At 35.9% G+C, this 21,250-nt stretch overlaps 3 protein-coding genes and 1 pseudogene across 5 annotated transcripts; 1 reads left to right on the top strand and 3 right to left on the bottom strand.

The window, feature by feature from the left end:
• Positions 1-4,010: 4,010 nt before the first annotated feature.
• Positions 4,011-6,771, bottom strand: LOC103335977 (uncharacterized). The gene is made up of 2 exons (XM_089053760.1): positions 5,393-6,771; positions 4,011-4,529 (listed from the first exon to the last, which is right to left on the bottom strand). Exons 1-2 carry the CDS (start codon positions 6,479-6,481, stop codon positions 4,140-4,142), a joined length of 1,479 nt encoding a protein of 492 aa, XP_088909886.1. The 5' UTR covers positions 6,482-6,771; the 3' UTR covers positions 4,011-4,139.
• Positions 6,772-11,352: 4,581 nt separating this feature from the next.
• LOC148916437 (pentatricopeptide repeat-containing protein At5g09450, mitochondrial pseudogene) lies at positions 11,353-12,179 on the bottom strand (annotated as a pseudogene).
• LOC148916438 (pentatricopeptide repeat-containing protein At5g09450, mitochondrial-like) lies at positions 11,353-14,566 on the bottom strand. Of its 3 annotated transcripts, XR_016128322.1 has the most exons (4): positions 14,427-14,566; positions 13,909-14,179; positions 13,082-13,185; positions 12,282-12,411 (listed from the first exon to the last, which is right to left on the bottom strand). XR_016128322.1 is itself a non-coding variant. In XM_089055550.1 (3 exons), the coding sequence occupies exons 1-3, from the start codon at positions 14,459-14,461 to the stop codon at positions 12,223-12,225; spliced, it is 495 nt and encodes a 164-aa protein (XP_088911676.1). In that variant the 5' UTR covers positions 14,462-14,566; the 3' UTR covers positions 11,353-12,222. The 3 variants fall into 3 exon arrangements, 2 of the variants coding, with proteins under 2 accessions (XP_088911676.1, XP_088911677.1); XM_089055550.1 differs by lacking the exon at positions 13,082-13,185 and having other exon boundaries at positions 11,353-12,411; XM_089055551.1 differs by lacking the exon at positions 13,082-13,185 and having other exon boundaries at positions 12,311-12,418.
• A 3,007-nt stretch (positions 14,567-17,573) lies between these two features.
• LOC148916439 (2-oxoglutarate-dependent dioxygenase 19-like) lies at positions 17,574-19,608 on the top strand. Its single transcript, XM_089055132.1, has 4 exons — positions 17,574-17,578; positions 17,994-18,255; positions 18,424-18,987; positions 19,108-19,608. The coding sequence occupies exons 1-4, from the start codon at positions 17,574-17,576 to the stop codon at positions 19,351-19,353; spliced, it is 1,077 nt and encodes a 358-aa protein (XP_088911258.1). The 3' UTR covers positions 19,354-19,608.
• Positions 19,609-21,250: the final 1,642 nt, after the last annotated feature.

The raw sequence follows: 21,250 nt of genomic DNA on the forward strand, positions 1-21,250 counted from the left end.
GAAACCTAGGTTACAGCGATTGTATATGTCGGCGCATACTGCCACGGACATGAGATGGCATAAGGAAAAACGGGTAGACGATGATGTGATGCGGCATCCTGCAGATGGGGAGGCATGGAAAGAGTTCGATCGAACGTTCCCCGAGTTTGCTGCTGATCCCCGAAATGTTAGATTGGGACTTGCCACTGGCGGATTCAATCCGTATGGGGTTCTAAACCAACACCACAGCACTTGGCCGATTTTCGTATTCCCATATAATTTGCCGCCTTGGAAATGCATGAAAAAAGAATACATGATGATGAGTGTTTTGATAACTGAGGATCCTGGGAGGTCAATCGATGTTTACTTAAGGCCGCTGGTTGATGAGTGAAGGATTTATGGACAAGCGGTGTTCGCACGTACGATAAATCAATTGGGAAGATGTTCACTTTGCGGGCAGCATTATGTGGTGTGAATGATTTCCCAGCATATGCAATGGTTTCTGGGTGGAGCACAAAAGGTTATATGGCATGTCCTGTATGCAAGGAAGATGTAACTTCTGGTTGGCATGCTGGAAAAGTTTGTTACCTTGGTCATCGGAGATGGTTGCCATGGGACCATGAGTGGAGGGAAAAAGATAAAGAGTTCGACGGAACACAGAGCGTCGCCTTAGACCCAGAATGGTCCGGTGATGAGATATTGGACCAGCTTAACCGGTTGGATTTTGCTCCCTTCGGGAAAACAGTAAATAGTCGTATCAGACCTTCTACACATATGAACTGGACGCACAAGCCTATGTTTTTTGAGCTCCCATATTGGTCGAAACTAAAATTGAGGCACAATCTAGATGTGATGCATGTTGAGAAAAATGTATTCGACACATTGGTGGGCACGATTCTAGATATCGAGGGGAAGACAAAGGACACGATCAAAGCTCGTCTTGATTTGGAAAGAATGGGCATACGAAGGGGTTTATGGATGAATAGGGACAATGATAAAGCTAGAAGGGATCTTGCATTCTTTTCTATGAAACCGAATGACAAGAAAGAGTTTCTAAAGTTTGTATCGTCAGTAAAGTTTCCCGATGGGTATGCTTCTAATATCGCACGTTGTGTGAATGTTGTGAGGTAAATTTACTGGACTTAAGAGCCATGACTGCCATGTGTTTATGCAACGCCTACTTCCTGTTGGTATTCGACACCTATTGCCGGAAGATGTAGTGAAGCCAATCATTTTGTTGTCCAGATTTTTTTCCCAACTGACGGCAAAAACTTTAAAACGGACATGTTTCATTGCGCCATGACATTGTCCAAGTCCTATGCAAGTTTGAGATGATATTTCCTCCAGCTTTCTTCACAAGTATGATGCACGTGATGGTTCACTTGCCGGAAGAGGCATTACTTGCTGGTCCTCAACTATCGCTGGATGTATCCAATAGAAAGGTATATAATCCTTATCGTTTGTGTATGCATCATTATCACATGCTTGCTAATTTCAATCATATCGTTTTATTTTGGCAGGCTTCTCGGAGAGCTGAAAAAAGTGTACGCATAGCAGAAGCGGCGAAGGATCAATCGTAGAGGCTTGGGTTCAATATGAGTCGCTTACTTTCTGCGGAATGTATTTAAAAGATGTGGAGACGGTTTTCAATCGTCCTCAGCGCAATCATGATGGAGGTATGAGAAATGAAAAACTTTCTGTTTTTGCCCAAAGCGCACGACCCTTTGGAGATCCTGGACGCGAAGAGTTGTTTTCTAGAAATGACATGGAGGTAGCGCATTGGTTCGTACTGAACAATTGTGATGAGATCATGGGATACTTATATGAGCATGAAGAGATGATGAAGCGAGAACATCCATCACATTTGGTTGCCCAGAAACACCGTGAATTGTTTCCACAATGGTTTTTGGATTCTGTAAGTTATCAGTGTTTGTTATTTGAGAAATATAAATTGTAGTTTTTAATTTTGTCAGACTAACATATGAATGGTTTTGTATAATATTAGGTGAATAAGTTGAAATCATCGAATTTCCCAACTTACAGTGATGAGTTATATAACTTGGCGTTCGGCCCGATTCGCGCTGAATTGTTCTCGGGTTGTAATGTCAACGGCGTCAAATTTTTGGCGAAGCGAGATGACAAGTTGTGTACGCAAAACAGCGGTGTCCATGTCCCAGGTGGTGGCGAAATCGACATTGATTTCTATGGCAAACTCACACTGTCGTGCAATTGCTTTACAAAGATCGATACCAAGTGATCATGTTTAAGTGTCGATGGTTTGACACCAACCCAAATAGGCTGGGAAGTGTTAAAATCGATCATGGCTTACTATCTGTGAACATGAACAGAACTTGGTATGATGACGACCCTTATATTTTGGCAAACATGGCAACACAAATTGTGTATCTAGATGACCCTAAAGCCGGAAGCGGTTGGAACGTTGTTCAAAAGATGGATCACAGGAACGTGTATGCTATACCAGAACTAGATCCAACTGACAACGACATCAACAATGTGGCTGACCAACATTTGAAATCTTCAATGGAAAATGATGCGGAAACACTTCGAGATACTAATGTTATACAAGAGCCATTTCAAATACAAGGAGTGTCTTCAATCGAAATACCGATTCAGTCAATTACAATTGACCTCGGTGATCTTCCGCGATATGATGTTGCAGTTGGCCCGAGCAACGACGATGATGTAGTTATAGAGGACGCGGAGGAGGAGGAGGAGGAAGAGGATTGGGAGACCGAAAGTGATGATAGCAACGATAACGAAAGTTATTATAGTTCAGATGATGAATGATTAATTTTTTTTGTAATTTTATTATGTTAGTGGACATATTTTGTGTAATGCAAATGTTTTCATATATGTACTTGTTATATCCAAACATTATATATGTGCAGAAATGAAACATTATTAAAATAAATGTAGTTATAAACTATTGGTAAATAAATATATCCAAGTAATTTGCATCATAAAGTTTAAATTTATTTTGACAAAAAACTTTTAACAAATGAAAACATATAACCGAAAAAATGAATACAAAGAAAATAAGATTATCAACAATCCTTCCATTCTCAAATCAAAAGAAAATAAAATAAATCATACTTTCATACAATTAATTATATGTAATGATGAATAATTCAGATTAATAATATGTGAATGAAAATAACCTTGCGCGACGAATGCATAATTGTCGCGCAGATTTTGCGCGACGGAAAACGTACACGTCGCGCATACTCTATTATTTGCGCGACAAATATTTTCGTCGCGCAAGTGCCTTTTGCGCGACGACCAAGACACCCCGTCAGCGCAAACATATACACATATATATATTTCTGATATATACACACGTATATAGTTGACATTGACGATCGAAGTAGTTCACTGTATTCACATAGGGTTAAACAATCTAAAATATGAACATAAAAGACAGAGACTTACGCAAACTTGAGAAAAGCAAGAGCAGGGACAAGAACATGAAGCCAAATAGCCTTGTATCCATTTATGTCTAATTACTTTGCTTTCATTCTTTTTTTGTTTTTGTTTTGTTTATCTATTTGTGAATTTGTTGTATGGATTGGATGTTGTGTTCCTATTTATACAATTTCCATGAGTATGAAGGTAGAGAAACATAATAACAATTGATTGATCACACGCACTAAATGTAATAGTAACTCATCACTCATTAATTTCTGCCATGTTTGTCACGTCTAAAGCTGAAAATATTAAAAGCAAAGCATTACGTAAGCGCTTCATAAGTACTTTCAGTTATTCCTTCGCTTTTAACAAAACCGATGTCCATGTATACAATATAGTATGTACTATAAGCTACCTTAAAGAAGTAGTATACCAGATTAGGCTTAAGCACCATCAAAAAATCATGAATTGCACTGAATTGAGTTGAATTTAATTAAGGCTTAATATCGCAAAACGTCCATAAAGTTTACAAAACTATCAAATTGCATCCTTAATGTTTTTTTTATGAATTTTAAATGAAAAAATTAACAGAGTTTTTACGGAACTTAACGGCAGAGACCATTTGTGATCACACATATTAATCTTGAGGACCATGAATGACACAAAAAAACATTAAGGAGACAATCTGATAGTTTCGTAAATCTTAGGGACGTTTTGTGATAATAAGCCTTTAATTAATTACAGGAACAACCATTAGAACTTGGAGTACCCATTTTCGCTTCTTCTATCTTCCTTGTCTTCACCTCATCAATAACATTTCTAGTCCACTCTGCAAAGTAGGTCTCATTGTGTCCAATTTTCCCATCCTTGTAGATGGACATAAATCGATGATCATCTTCACCATACTGACGCGTGTCACCATCTGGATCGTGCCATGCTCCTTCGTGCCTCATGCCTGACCAGCCGGCCATCCAGTGGAAGACATATTGGCCTACCCCGGCTAGTTTTAGCCAACCTTTTGGGAAGAACTCCATGACACTGCTGTTTCTGTTCATCAAGAACATGTTGGTTAACTGCGCACCATGTGGAGATACCAAAATGTCCGTCAAGCTCATTACCCTCACCTGGATTGACCAATCAGATATTAGGAAGAAACAATTGAATAATCCTTTTAAAAGGAACAAAACAGGCAAAAAAGAGCGTAATTCAAATCTAGAAGGCATCATTTTTATGGAAAATATTGAGGGTAATCTAGGTTGGGAGTTGAGTCTCTCTATACATTGCTAATTGGTATTGCGTTGAAAGTACATTTTAATATGATATCAAAGTAGGTTATTCACATGAAAGACCCAACAATTCTATGTACTTTTATGTAAGAGTATCTTTATCTACTACCAATTAGTCATACTATCCACAATTAGATCTCTACTCTACCAAGATTTCCACTCACAAACTTCTTCTGTGCCTCCCCACTTCGATGGCCTTAAACCAATATAAATTCTTTCAAAAGCAAATCCTCTTTGTTGACCTCGACTAGTATATAAAATTCCTACACTGATCCGTCCATTATGCCTTTCATCTCTTCTAATGTAATCACGTGGTCCTTACTCGGCAACCCAATTAAAAGACAAAAGATTCCTTTGCCCCACGCATGAACACTAAATATGAACTACTCATATAATATCTTATCCAAACAAAAAAAGAGTCAATTATGTACAACATGAAAGTACAAATGATTCAATTATCACCCGTTTGGTATCATGATCTAATTGAAAATAAAAAATTGATGTTCCTTCATTAACTAAGAAATATTCAGACTTTTAAAAAAGACCATGATCAACGAACAAAAAGGGTCGTTTCAATTTTTTTTTAAAGTGAATGATTCGAAGACCTATTGATTACAAACTGATTAAATTCGTAAGTGTGATTAAAGATGAACACTTAAAACCATCGTCAAGTAATTAAAGATTTGAATAAAAATGCGCACCTGGTCACAAAAAGTGAGGTTATTAGAGTAAGCCACCATGAGCCGACAACCATCCACCTTAGCACACTCCCTCTCAAAGATCCCAATCACAGCGGTTTCGTTTTTGAACGATCTAGGCCCTGTCCTCATAAACAATGTGACTCCAATTCTCTTTGTTACACTATGGGTACTCTTGTAATTTTCTTCATCCAAGCTCACATTACAATACAATCTCGCTTTGCACCTCAACAGATCATAAACCTCCAACCTCTTCTCCCTCGACATCCCACCCTCGTTATGCCTCATCACCACAGCCTTCTCAAAACAAACGGCCCTCCCTTCCTCCACGTCATCAAACACCTCGACACGCGGGGCCTCACTGAAAGTAGCCTCCATCAAGCTCCCCAGCCAGACTTCCATCCTTGCCCTAATCTCCCCCCAGTAGTACAAAACCCACCGGTCAGGGACAGCACACGAACTCTTTATGTGCCACGAGATGAAGGGCACGACAGCGGACAGGCCGTGCCAGATGTTGTCGTAGATGTAGTGGTTGTACGACACGAACGTCAAGCCTTTCATGAGCGTCGTGTTGTGGGGGAGAGCTTCTGGGAAGGCGAGGGCGTAGGAGTTCCAGGAGCCGTCGTGGTTGTCGCGGCCTTTGAGGCAGAGGAGCCGCCCATGGGAGGAGGGCGAGGGGAACTGCTGGTACTGGACCCCGCCCTCCTCGTCCTGCTTGTCGGACATGGAGCTCATGAACCACGTGTGGCCCTGAAGGGCGGCCGGGCCAGTGTAGCGTAGATCTTTGAGCGGGAGAAATGTGACCGCTTGGCGGAGCTTCTCAGCCATTGTGGCGATGGTGGTGGTGGTGGTGGTGGTGTTGGTGACTCGTTGCCATTGGTGCTTGAGGGACCATGATGACGACGTGGGATTTTGGTCGGTTTGGAGGGTTTGGATGTGGAGGATGACGAAGAGGGTGGCACAAGCTGAGAAGATATAGAGGGAGAGTTTTGGGGAGCAGACAGAGAAGGGAGAGAGGGTATGGCGGTGAGGTTTGTCAGGGTTTGAGGAGGATCTTTCTGCAAGTTCTGGGCCTTCTTTTTTCATTGCCATTAGATCAACTGGGAATGAATGAATTTGGGATTGATGTGATTTAGTAGTAGTTCTCTCTCTCTCTCTCTCTCTCTCTCTCTACTTTGTGTTGGCGTTTCTTGAGAAGGGAATGCACATAAGTTGCGATGTAGAATTGAAAATTATTTGTTTTTGATACTTTCGGAGATAGAATATGGAAATAGGGAATAATAAGGACACGAGAATAGTGCTATACTACACCCATAACAGCTCATTCGACCATTCTTTATTGTTTTTTTGTATCTGCATTATGTTTCTTTTGACATCTCAACTACAATATTCATTTTAAAGAAAGTTTCTGTCATTTTAGAGTTCACGTCGTTACCCCAAAAAAAAAAAAAAATTTGTCTCGAGACTTTTGGGAGGCATTTTCTAGCTACGAAGACGAAAGCAAATGGCAGACAAAGATGTTTTCCGTGAGAAACATTTTATTGGCACCAAATATGCACGTTTTATCCCAAAAGACATCATTTACATGGAACATATGTTCAACGCCAAACATATATGTAAACTTTTTGTTTTGAAAACTTTTGTTACAATGGCATTTAGCGACCAACTTACGCATTCAAAAATTTCGGCCACCAACATGTTACCTAAAGATTTTTTTGAGACGGAAGTTCATGTTCAACAGTATTCGCTAGTTACATATAAATAGGCTTTTTATCACAAATAGTCCTTCACGTTTACAGAATTTTCATTAAAAATTTATGGGCTTGTCCAATATAGATCCATACATTTTTTATTTCATAGACATATATCCATCACTCTATAAATCTATGTGTAAAACCCAATTTCAAATTTAAATGACCAGTAGAATATAAGAGGTCGTAATATTTCTATGTTTTTACATCGTTGCCACTAAACTTCATATTTTATTTATAATTTATTTTAAGCATTTCATTAACTGTCATAATTGTAATTAATATACTCCTTATTAATAGCATATCAATCACCCCATTTCTTATAGTTGTCATTCCCTCTCACATCTCGCCCCCTAAAATTGCAAACAAAAAAAAAATATCTGTAAATTACATATCCAATAATGTACTTATGAAAATTATAATATAAATATATACATATAAAATATAGGTATCCAATAAATTACATATCCAACAATGTACCTATGAAAAATAGGTACATTATTAGAGGAAAAAAAATAGGTAAGTTATTTGGAGAGAGAAAATAGGTTCATTTAAAAAAATTACTTTTAATAAAACAAATAATAGGTACTTTATTCGGAGAAAAAAGGCTATATTATTTATAGAAAAAAATAAATTACATTATTTAGATAAAAAATAGGTACATTATTTAGATAAATAATAGGTACTTTATTCGTAGTAGGTATATTATTCAAATGGTAGGTACATTGGATGACATATAATACCTAAATCCTAATTGTAAGTACATTAAAATTAATGTACGTATATTGGATGTCGTATAATGTAGGTATATAGGAACAGATAATTATGTACACTTTTCATACTAGGTAAATTATATTTTTCATAAAACAAACAAGTAATAGGTACATTATTTTTTCAACATAATTAGTATGTATAGTTTTATTCATAAACAATTATAAAGTGGATTATTAGTCATGTATAATTCATAAAAAGAAAATAACATAAACATTTTATTAAACAAACTGATTACCCAAATTTGAATTTATTGTTAAATTTTTTTAAAAAATGTTTCAAAATTAATTCCTACATCCATTACAACCATTTGGAGATCTTTCCAAATTCAACATCTGTCATTATATACAATCCAATTAAAAACTGTTTCCATATTGATTCCTATATTAATATACAAAATGCAATAATGGCTTAGTTGAGAGTATTTTTGGAATCTAAAAAGTACAATAAATCAGATTTTATGCTTAATTAGGTAATTTGCTGAGTTGAATCCTAGTCATGGGTTTTTACTTATACAAATTGGGTATTATTTATAGGAACAAAAAGTGAAGAGTTTTAGGTACGGCAAATTAAATTTAAAGGGTGTAAGCCAAATTTACTAAAAATTTATTTAATTATTTTTTATTCACATGTCATAATGTGTGATTGGACATGTGGACTCCACTTATCTTCCACGTCACACTTAACAGAATTTATAATAGCAGGACCATTTATGATTTAAAAAAAAAAAGCCCAAATGTTAAGGACTAGTGTCACAAAAAAACCTCAAAGACCATTCGTGATAATTTCGTAAACGTGAAGGACCATATTTGTGATAAAAAGCCATATAAATATGCCACATTGACATCATATGTGTTTTTCTTGACAGGTAATGAAGTATTCCATCATGCTAAAACTTGCTACGCATGATTGATGTCTATGGAATGCATATTAGTGAGAGTTTTAGATGCAGCACATTTGAATGATAAAATCATAACATTGAATCCGTGTTAGCTGCGATTGGTATTTGTCACGGACACAAGGCAGCGCTTGGCAGAAGCAAGTCCCAAACTGTATCATAAGTCAGATGGTTCATGGTCCTTTCTCTGTTGCAGTGAAATATTTATTTTCTTTGTCCTTTTTCCTTTCCTCCTTTTATTACTGAATCTATCAAACTTGTCTTGATACGATGCATTGAACAATGAAAGTAAGACCATGAAGAGAAAAAGAGCCACCAATGCTTCGTTTTCAAGTAACTAAAATTAAATTTTAAAAAATAGAATTGCCATGCGCGTAAGTATATGGCAACCTTTAATGAAATTATAAACTAGACGATGCATATTTCAAGCTGGCAACTCGAGAATTAAAGTTGGGCCAATCATCCTCCAGGTCTAGCCTTCGATTCTTGGAAAAGTTCCATAATAAATCTCGGAATTGACTAAAAAGATGGTTCTTTGAAGTTCGACAAAAACTTCCCCCATTTTGTTGTGGGGAGCTCGAAAGTACAGCTAAGTAAAGAAACTCTCATGCAACGGGAATAACATTTTTTTCTACTTTTAGCTAATATCACAATAAAATATGGGATAATTTTTTCACATGTCGTTGTGTTATTGTATTCAAGTGTATAATAACCTATAAAAATTGCTTTTTGTGAGAAGGACACAATGGATGCACCGCATAATAAGATAAAAAGCAAAATACTAGCTCAAACATGAAGTTACATACGAATGCTTTTCGATGTTATTTTGAAAACTCATCCAGCCCTTTTTCAAGTCTTACGGAAAAGGTCTTCGATATCAACCTAACATCAGCACTCAAATCCCAACGTCTCAATTTCACCACATTTACGTTTTCAAAATTAGTCAAAAGATCTGCCAAGAGAGATTTAGTCAACCCTCATGCAACTAATTTTGGCACTTGTTTTTCAACCAAATTGTTTCTATTAGATGCTAACCGCCCAACACAAAATGATTGCTTTTAAGAAGGTTAAAATCGTTTTCTGATAATTAAAAGTGTTTCTGGCAATGTTTGATATAAAAATTAAAATACTTATGGGTCATAAAAGCGATTTTTTCAGGTACTTCAAAATCGATTCCAAATGTTTTTCCATGAAACACTTTGATTTTTCATATATATAAAAATTAACGTTATTCTAATAGAAGAACTTCTAAAACAGATCTGTGCTTTTACTTGTGGGAAGGTCCAGATAATCTTGAAGGATGCAGCCAAATAAGAAAGTACTCAAATGATCTTTAAAATGTTAAGCTAAAATTGGAGATAAAATTGTTGGTGCCAAATACAAAAAGGGCTCATCCCAAAAGAGCCCAAAGATTAAAGGCCAGGCCACTTGAGGAAGTTGTTGGGCCCAAAAGATCAATAGACTGCACCAGCTTTACTTCGCGCCTAACGAAGGCCGCCCAGGCCCAACTAAAGCCCACAAGGGCACAAGAAACTGACTTACCATAGTGGAGTAGTGTTGCAATTCTATATGAGTGGTCAAGGGTTCGAATCCCCTTGGTCCTGATTTTGGGAATTTAAAGCATTTATGGTGGTGTTGGTTCGGTTAAGTTGAATCAACAATATTGGAGGCTATGAACCGTAAACTGGATTGAGTAGGAGTGGTTCGATTCAGTTTAAGAACCAAAATTGAAATCTTAGAAAATAAGACCGAACTGATTAGTTTGGTTAAGTGGGTTTGCCGATTTGCATCGGTTTATTTGGTCAAAACCCCTACCCTTCACCGTGGCTTCATATTATTTATACAAATTTATAAATAAACCCAATCCTAGACATGTATTTATAAAAAAACCCAAACACTATTTTAACATAGAAACACACCCAAAATCAACAATTGTATATTTTTTGGGTGTGTTTATAAATGAGTTTTGAGTGTGTGTAATGATGGGTTTTGGGTGTGTTTATAAAGTTTTTGGGTGTTGGGTTTTTTTATAATTTCAGCCCTCATTTTGGGTGTTTTAGTGAAACTCCCATTTATTTATTCATGGAACTACTCTAAATTTACCCAATATGCAGGGAGGGGGGCTCGAACTTAGGTGCAAGAAAGTGGACTCACTATCCTCGTCAACTGGCCTAATTCACATGCATTTCACTTAACTCTAATGCTCAACAATGATGTTACAACGTTGCTGAAACATGAGCGTAGAGTGGTTTTCAACCTTCAAGTGTTCAAGTGCTACTTACTTTTGTAAGCATGTGTTCTCTAGCCATCCGGATATTTTGTGGGCCAGGTAATTGCCATAAACTATAGTACCATACTTACATTTTGTGCAAAACCAAAATGAGGAAACCAGAAGAGTTTAAAAAGCAACCTTACCTGACTTGAGATGAGGTACCAGGAAATCGGAACCAAGGAAACAGAAGATGGGGAAGATAAATACAAACTTTAAATTTCATGCAGACAATATACTTCAAGACTTCAACATGGAAAGCAAGCAGCACAAGTACCAACTCAATGACGGTTTCATACTGGCGTTTTATTCAGTCATTTGGTATAAGGAAAATCTGCAAGAACTTTTTAATTATTTCCTCTTCCAAATGGTCCAGACATCACAAAATTGGCCTATACACGTTCCATTACCTCATACAAAACTCATTTTTGGTTCTACTCTAATGAATTTGTAGGGTCACAGTTCTTCTGAATCAGAAGCATCTTGAAGTCGTGGGCTTTTTCGGTGAATCCAACGTCTGTGAATGCATTCAAAAGCCTCTTACAGGCAGAAACAACAGAATCTGTAGTGGTTGATTGCTTCCACTGATCAATAACTTCTCCCACTTCTTTTAGCTGTCCAAGCATTAGATACGAAGAAAGAATGCAAATATAGTTTCTACTTGTCATCTTTTGTCTCGTCATTATCAAGGATTTCCATATCTGATCAATTCTGTCTTTATTTCCTAAACCAGCATGCAAAATAATGAGGAAGTCGTATGTAATCCATTCTCTTTGTGTCATTCCTTTCTCAGCTTCTACTAGAGAATTGGACTCTGCATTCACAAGATGCCCAACGCTAACATAGATATTTGTCAGGTTAATGTATCTCTCCCAATCTTCACCAAAACCAAGATCATATCTCATTTCATCTAAAATCTGTTGAACTTGATCAATTTTCAGAGTTGCAGCACATGAACTTATCCAGAGATTGTATGTGAAGATATCTGGGGCAACCTTCTGCCGTTTCAGTTCTTCAACAACTAAAGAGACCTTCTCCACTTGCCCCACTGACATGTACATAGTCATCATCTCATTGTATGTAAGGGCACTAAGGGAAAGTTTAGACTCCTTTATTTTCTCATAAAGGTCCTCAGCCTTTTCAGTCAATTTAGCCCCAGCATAAGAGTGGAGGAGAGCAGTATAGGTCTCAGTAGTTTTTGCAGTAAGAGGTAGACCTTCAAAGTAGCGTTCCGCAGAATCGATACCAAAACTTTTGTCATCAAGACAATGCGGACTGCATAGTCAGAATCTGATACCTCATATTCACCATGGCTGACCATCCACTCGGATATCTGCAAGCTTGTATAATTTACAAAACAGAATCCATTAAATATTTAGCAATTACATTCCCAACAGAGAACTGATAGAGATACGAATATCAAATTTAATTGTCTTCCTAAGGTTCATCTTTTGGAACAAGAAACAAATAGTAGTTTGGTTATTAGCAATAACTTATCCCTCCGCTTAGTCAATCAATCAGTTCTTAGCAATAACTTGTCCCTGTTTAAAACCACTAGTTAAGTCCCTTAATTAGTGATAAAATTTCCAAACAAAACAATCATCAGAAAACTAGATACAGTGAGAACGAAAATAAAAGGCACACAGATCAGAGCAATACTCTAATCTGGAGGGAGGGGGAGAAAGGAGTCTGTTTGCTGCAGAGCTTTAGACTACTTCAAGATCAAACTTATCCAAATGATTGAGCTTTGGCCAACCATTTACTAATAAAATCAGACTTAAAGTATTAAAAGCTAAACCCATTGCCCCAAGCCTCAAACCAGGGCCACAAACAAAACCCTTGTCACGCGTCCCCATATTTTTATATTGCCAATTAGTTTCCAATAACTTATGCGTCCAGATTTTTTCAAACTTCCAGAAACTTTTTTGAAAGCATGTCACTTTCTTGAGACAAAAAAATGGTGTAACAATTATTTTCAAAAAAGATCAAAAGAGAAAGCATACCTAATCCTAGCGTAAGAAAGGCTAATTGTCTCATATGGATTGTCTAGAGAATAGTCTGTGAAGTAATGCTACATTTAACAGCTTTGTATTGTGGAAATAAAAACCTGTATCATGAAACAAAATGAAAACTGACATCACCCAACAGCTTCACCTAGCCCAACCTACTAAAGTTTTATGTCAGGGAAAAAAAATATATATTTCTTAGGCTTATTAACAAAACATAAACAAGGTTGTCTGTGAGATATATGGGGATGAAAGTTCTTCTAGCACAGTCGCCTAGAACTTACTAGCAAAGGATATACGCGAGAACCGGTCATAAATTATTTTCAAACTGAGAGCTTCAACGCATAGTGCTCACATATTTCCTTTCAACATTACCTAAATGTATGAGCCTATAAACGGGTGATTTTTTATCCGTTTTCCAATGCTCATCCTGTGACTTAACATAATGCTTGGCATTAACATGACATCATTTTAAACCTTTTCTAAACCAACCATTTTCTAGAACAAAGGTAAATAGTTATTCAATCTATCATAAGTGATTCCGTTTATTTAATCAATAATTGGAATTGTTCAACAAAAACCCATTGGAATTCGTTTGCGTATGAAAAGTATGCAAGTGCCCCATAGATCCAAATAAACAGAACAATATTTCAGATCCACAACCTTTACAGTGCCAGAACAAATCCTACTTATGTTATTCATACCCAGAAAAAGAAAAAAACTACTCTAAAGTTTCAAGCTTTCGCCTTCCCATCGTCTCTAGGCAACCAAACAGTGCAAAAAACATAAAATCAAAAGGAGAAAAAAAGAGAAAAATTTCCAACCTCGAGAGCGTGCTTGTAACGCTGAGACTTCCTAAGGTCCTTCGAGATATGACGAAGCTCTGAAAGGGTAATTTGGTTGCCTTCACTGACCCAATTCTGAAGAACGTTGGTGACGCTTCGCTTGGGCAGCCTCACCCTGAAGATTCTGCTCTTGAGGTCCTCATTTTCCTGAGAGTCTTGGACACATTCACTGCTGAGAGCACCTGAAGAGAACAATCTAGAAAGATTGGGTCGCAAAGTGTTGCTGACGACGCTGCTCGCACTGCATTTCCTAGGGTTTGCAACATAAGAAGTTCAGAGTTTGAAAATTTTGTGTAATTTGGCATTGAGAAATTAAGAAATCAATTGGGTTTGAGCTATGAGATTCAAAAGCATTGAACTCATCTTGGGTTAGAGGTTTTGATTAAAACCCGAGCATTTTGAAATTCAGAGTATTGGTTTTCCTTTCATTTACTGCTTTTTCTCGGCAGCCAAACGGAGAAATGGGCAAACAGATTGAAGAATTTGATTGTGCTTACCGTCTGAGAGTGAGGAAGAGTGACCGAGAAGCCATTGACGCTGCTTCGATATCGGATTGAGCTCACACCTTTTCGGGTTATCAGTCTAATGCACCTGCAGCAACATTTTGTGACCTGCTTACGGACAGTCTAACACGATAGTTTTTATACAAATTTATAAATAAACACAATATTAGGCATGTATTTATAAAAAAATTCAAATACCATTTAAATATAGAAACACACTTAAAATTAACCTTAGAGTCAATAATTGTATATTTTTTGGGTGTGTTTATAAATGAGTTTTGAGTGTGTGTAATGATGGGTTTTAGGTGTGTTTATAAAGTGTTTTGGGTGTTGGATTTTTTTATAATTTCAGCACCCATTTTGGGTGTTTTAGTAAAACTCCTATTATTTATTCATGGAACTACTCTAAATTTATCCAATATGTAGGGAGGGGGGCTCGATGTGGTCATGCTATATCAATTAATAAATATTGGCATGTGAATTCTATTTATATTTATTTTATTTTTTAATAATCATTAAAAAAAAAACAAAACAAAACCCTAGCATCCCTCGTCTGTAAATCACGCTTTATCTGCTTTTCATCTCCAGCACTCCCTTCCTCCATCAAATCCACCCATCCCTATCCTCCATTGTTGTTGAGATTTGGAGTTTTCTCAATAAAATCTTTACAAATTTATAAATAAACCCAATTCAGACATGTATTTATAAAAAAAAAACTTATTTAAACATAGAAACACAAAAATCAACCCCAAAGTCAATTTTTTGGGTATGTTTATAAATGGGTTTTGAGTGTGTGTAATGATGGATTTTGGGTGTATTTATATGTTTAAATAGTGCTTGAGTTTTTTTATAATTTCAACTCTCATTTTGGGTGTTTTAGTGAAACTCCCTAAAATCTTCTACCACTTTTATTTAGGGAGTTTCACTAAAACACCCAAAATGAGGGTTGAAATTATAAAAAAATTCAAGCACTATTTAAACATATAAACACACCCAAAACTCATCATTACACACACTCAAAATCCATTTATAAACACACCTAAAAAGTTGACTTTGGAGTTGATTTTGGGTGTGTTTCTATGTTTAAATAGTGCTTGAATTTTTTTGTAAATACATGTCTAGGATTGGGTTTATTCATAAATTTGTATTTTAGTTATTTAAACCTAGTCGTACATAAGCCTAAAACATTTGTAAAAAGAAAAATGAAAATCGATAAATTGATATCGAAGTTGCTGTTCTGATTGCTCCATCAATCTGTCCAAACACTCTTCCCAATCTGAAACCTTCTTGTCTTCACTGACCACTAGTATCACACAATTCCTTGAAGATTGGTCACTCTTATCAAGAAGGGAAAAAAGACATCAAAATAAATTAACAAGGGATTACAAATTTAAAATATTACATCTTCTCCACTGCAATGTTTCCATTTTTGTTGTGTTCTTGCCAAATAAATATTAACTAGTTGTATATTGTGGAAAACAAATCTTAAAATTGAGATTAAACTCATGCATAATTGGTGTTGCATATGTGGAATTTAAATAAAGTTTTATTCGATTTTTTTTGTGTTTTGGAATTTTTAGTGTAGTTTATTTCTTTCATAGTGCAATAACAATAGGGTCTGCATAATTCCTTATTTAAGTGGGAGAGTCATTCTATGGTTAGGGTGCGATATATGAACAATTGATATGGACCTTTATATTAGCCACATGATTCATCTTAATAGTAACTTCACTAAGGTTAATGAAATGATTTTGTGGCTAATATGAGTCCATATATAGCACCCTCACTATAGAATTTTTGGAAGTTCTCTTTATTTAATTGGGCTTTAGGGTGGGCTTGCACAATTCCTTATTTAAGTGGGATTGAGAGTTCTCTTTTTAAAAGACCAATTTAACATCACCCAATTTTATAGTGCGTGCATCACAAGAATTTTATGTTTTTTTTTCCTTCTTGACACATGATATGAAAGCTTGTCGACAACAGTTGTAGGTTATTTGTAATGCTATCTTTGTTTTCTAAGACTTATGAATGACATTGGTATTGTTTAAATTATAAGGATATTTGGTTGTAATTTTTTTACTGAAGCTTTTAATCTTTCAAAATTGCACCTCCACTAAAAAAAATTTGGATCTGTCATTGCCCAGAGCTGGGTTTTCTGCATAAATATATATGTGTTCATTCTCTCATGCCATTAACACGATATATGTTCTACTAGTTGATTTGATTAAAGAGAAATTTATAATGAAAATAATAAATATGTTCTAGAAAGTTTGGTTTACAATCGTACACATGACTAGACATGGGTGCTATGCGGTGCAAGTTATGTTCTGGGTGAAATGTTATACCTTATTGACCCATTAATTTGAACTTTCTTTAAAATGAAGAACAAATGAAATCATTCTTTTTTGAATATTTTTTATTCATAAATCAGATGATTCACAACATCTTAAATTGTTATTCAACTCTCTCTCTCCCAAAGTTATGAAATTTTAGAGATAGGATGAGAGAGAAACTTCAGTGCAAGATAGAACAAATAGTAATGGAGGGATGTAATCCATATGTTTTGATCCAAAAAAGCTTCAAAAAGGCATCATGCATGACACATGACTATATAAGTTTTTGTAATGGATGCCACTATTTGTGTCCATTAATCACACTTTCAAAAGTTTAGGTATTGAAGAGGAGGCTTGGTCCAATGGATGTTTAGACATTCAAAACTAGACATGGGTGCTATGTGGTGCAAGAAGTTATGTTCTAGGTGAAAAGTTATACTTTATTGACCCATTAATTTGAATTTTCTTTAAAACGAAGAACAAATCAGATGGTTCTTTTTTCTTTTCTTTTCTTCGCTCAGAAATCATATGGTTCACAATATCCTAAATTGTTATTCAACTCTCTCTCTCCCCTAAAGTTATGAAATTTTAGAGAGACGAAGAGAGGGAAACTTCACTGCAAGATAGTAAGACTCTAGAAATCTTTTTCATTTTGTTTCTATTGTATAGCAATAATAATATAATATAATGTTGAGACATTCAAAACTCGACATCTTATACTCAACCCAAGTCAGGCAAGTAGGTCAGAAACTTGTTTATTTATTAACAACCAAAAAAGAAAAACTAGTTTAACTTGTCAGTTCTGTCAATGGGGTAAAATCAAATGGTTCAGGTTTGTACTTTTGACTTGGACTCGTTTTATGCCTGTGGTTTATTTTTAGTGAAAAATAGTTGTTTAAACAATCTAAAATATGAACATAAAAAATAGTCGTTAACTTGTTTCACCTAATTAATATAAATAGAGACTTAAAATAGAATCCCCGTTTTCTTGTTATTAGACAGAGTTTGGTAGGCTTGGTCAAGCTTGGAGACGTTATCAGATCACTCGAATTAAAAACCAATTTATTTATAGATTATTCGTTTCACGTGGAAAAACCTAGATTTCTTGCCTATAAATATGAACCATTGTTTGCATAAGCCATCCATCCCTACTTCAAACACTTCATTTAAACATCTCTCGCTCTCAAAACACTTTCATTTTCAATCTCTCTTCCAATGGCACCTGCAGTAATGCTTCATTAACTGAGGCATCCAATGGTCATGAAACTGAAGTTGCAAGCATCAAAAGAGTAGCTGGCTCAGCTGCTTTCAGTTCTGTACCTTCCGAGTACACTTATACCAAAAATCCTAATGAACAAGGAGATGCAAATGACCCCGAACACTCAATCCCCACCATTGATTTTGCTCTTCTCACGTCTGGTTCTCCTGATCAACGGGTAAAAGTGATCGAGGAGCTAGGAAGAGCTTGCGAGGAATGGGGCTTCTTCCAGGTATGTACTTCATTTTGTGTACATCAATCACAGAGAAATGCTCTTTCATGATGCTTATGTTGCCAGATTGTGAATATCAAGTTGATTTTGTTCGTTATATATGCATTAATGTGTGTGATGAAAATGAAGCTAATCAAACATAAAATGTATTCATGCTGGGTTTAATAGGTGACCAACCACGGTGTACCAGAGAGCTTGATGAAATCAATGATTGACGCGTGTCATAGATTTTTTGATCTACCGGAGGAGGAGAAGAAGGAGTTTCAAACAAAGAAACTGTTGGACCCAATTAGGTGCGGTACCAGTGCCAACGTCGCCATTGAAAAATTTCGTCTATGGAGGGATTTCCTCAAGGTCATTGCCCACCCTGAATTCAACTCACTTTACAAACCTGCTGGATACAGCGAGGTTTCACTGGAGTTCAGCAAAAAAACCCGAGAAGTAGCCACAGAAATATTGAAGGGAATATCAGAGAGCTTAGGGTTGGAGGCTGACTACATAGCAAAGGCCATGAACTGGGACCGTGGCTTACAAATTCTGGCCGCGAATTACTACCCGGCGTGCCCACAGCCCGATAAAGCCATCGGTCTACCTCCTCATACCGATCATGGACTGGTGACCCTCCTCATTCAGAATGAGATGGGTGGCCTTGAAGTCAAGCACAAAGACCAATGGGTGTTGGTGAATGCTGCTCCCGGAGCTTTTATTGTTAACATTGGTGACCAAATGCAGGTACCAAAATAACACCCTACTTTTTTAAATCTAAAACCCTTCTTATCTAAGAATTCTCTACTTATTTTCATAAATTAATGGTACCAATTATTTATGTGTATGGTTAATTCTTTGTGGCAGATTTTGACAAACGACAAGTACAAGAGTATATGGCATAGGGCTGTTGTGAACAACAAAGCTACAAGGATATCAATAGCTGTGCCCCATGGACCTTCACTAGACACACCAGCTTTACCAATCCCAGAGTTGTTAAAGAGAGAAGGCCAAGCACCAAAATACATTGGAGTGACATATGAGAAATTCATGGAGCTTCAAGCAGGCCCTGCTGCCTACGTGAAGCCTTGCTTAGATTACCTCCGAATCTAGGCTATCTCGACGACCCAATTAAGAGTTGTAGCTTCTTTTCTTTCTGGTCTTCAAAAATATATGTTGATTATGCGTTAAGTATATATTCATGCTCTATAGGTGAAGCGTCTTCAAGTTTTATCTGTGTTTTCAGATAGGCTTAGAAGTTATTTAATTATGCGTGATTCATTGTGAAATTCTCAGCAAAGAGCAATTCTTGTATAATACAAAATTATCTATTATAATTTTTATATATAAGAAAATGATTTAATAGCATGACTATCTACCTCTGAAGGGAGTCTGATCGAAGAAAAATGAAAGCCTTTCGGTGTCTCTTTTGTCGTCGCTTTCGATCTTACTCATTATTGTTCCCTATAACTGAATGCATATTCTTTCACAGAAATAATAATAATAATAATAAAAAATATTTTAAAAAACCTCATATAGCTGAAGTTCTGTATATCTAACCAGTGGGAGCTACTCCTAGATCTGACCCCCAATATTTTTATCACTTTTCTATTATATAATATATAGAATTTGTAATAAACAACTTAGAATTTAAGTTAAAATTTCCTCTAAAACAAATTAGACATGACTCAAGTAGAAATATTTAGCTCTAAACATGCAAGTATTGAATACTTATGTGTTTTATATACTTGTATTTTCTAAGTCGGCCTCCCAAGTTTACAATTCTAGCTCCGCTCCTGATCCTAACTTACGTCCCCAAATCCTTTGACCCAAAAATATTGGCCAAATGGTGACTTGTTTGTAAGATAAATCTAGTTGTGTCAGTTTTTTTATTCTAGTTTGTCATATTATATCGCCACATGATGTTATTAATACACCCATATAATAGTAACACATGTATATTAAGTAATGTTATACCCTAAATAGGGAACTTGTTTTGGGGATTAATTAAGAAGATCAGAGACTAGAGAGAAGATGGAATGAAAAAGAACTTTTGAAAAGTAAAAAATATTTGAAATTGCTTGTAAATTTTTGTTTTCAGTTTGTGTAGCATTCCATTACAGTTTTTTACCCTCTTATCGATCCCTCTCTCGTCCCTTCTTTCTCATTCTTTCTTTTAGATTTTTCCCTTGTATTTTCCATATAAAAATGAATTAAAAAAATGAAATACGAAATGTTTATCAATCTAGTCTTTGTGACAAAATGTGCCTAACGCATGAATTATTCTTGTGACACAATTCCTGAACATATGACCAAATTATAGGAATCAACTATCCCGCGCAGAAATTCTAGCTATGAACAAAGTCACCCAAAACACGATATCTTCCTCTACAGACTTCAAAACCATGAATCGTAAAATTCTGTAGAAACTAGATATTCAAGGATTTCCAACCATATATGGCTCGTAACTTGATTCTGTTGGAAATTTAATAATTATAATATTAATTAAATATTATAATATTTAAATTTATGGTTGAGTGAAAATATACAAGAGTCCGTTTTGCTCGAACAATTGCATTGTAAATTGATATTATTTGTTCGCATTCAAAAGCAATTGCTTTGTTGAATGCGGTTATCAAATATAGAAGCATCTTTTGCTATCAAAGTTGTGTCTATTGATGGATACCTGATGGGTTCTATATAAACCCATTACCTTCTTCTTCACGATATAGGAGTTTTCTCCACCCATGATATGTTAGAGTATCAATCTTCAAGTTTCCTTCCTAAGTGTTTTGAGAGTACAAATATATAATTGGTTCGCCAGAGTCTTAAATTGAAGTGCTTCAATTTAGGATTATCGATTGTTGAATCCTGGGAGACGGACACCTATAGAACTGCGAGCACAAGGGCAGGGGCGAAATCTGTCTTTAGGATATTGCAATTCTTGCAAGCCTCAATCGCTAAAGTTGTTAGTATTTCTACTTGTGTTTGTTGATTTACATTAATTTCA

The sequence above is a fragment of the Prunus mume genome, linkage group LG6, assembly GCF_029339155.1.
Source record: "Prunus mume cultivar Tortuosa linkage group LG6, ASM2933915v1, whole genome shotgun sequence".
Classification (NCBI taxonomy): Eukaryota; Viridiplantae; Streptophyta; class Magnoliopsida; order Rosales; family Rosaceae; genus Prunus; species Prunus mume.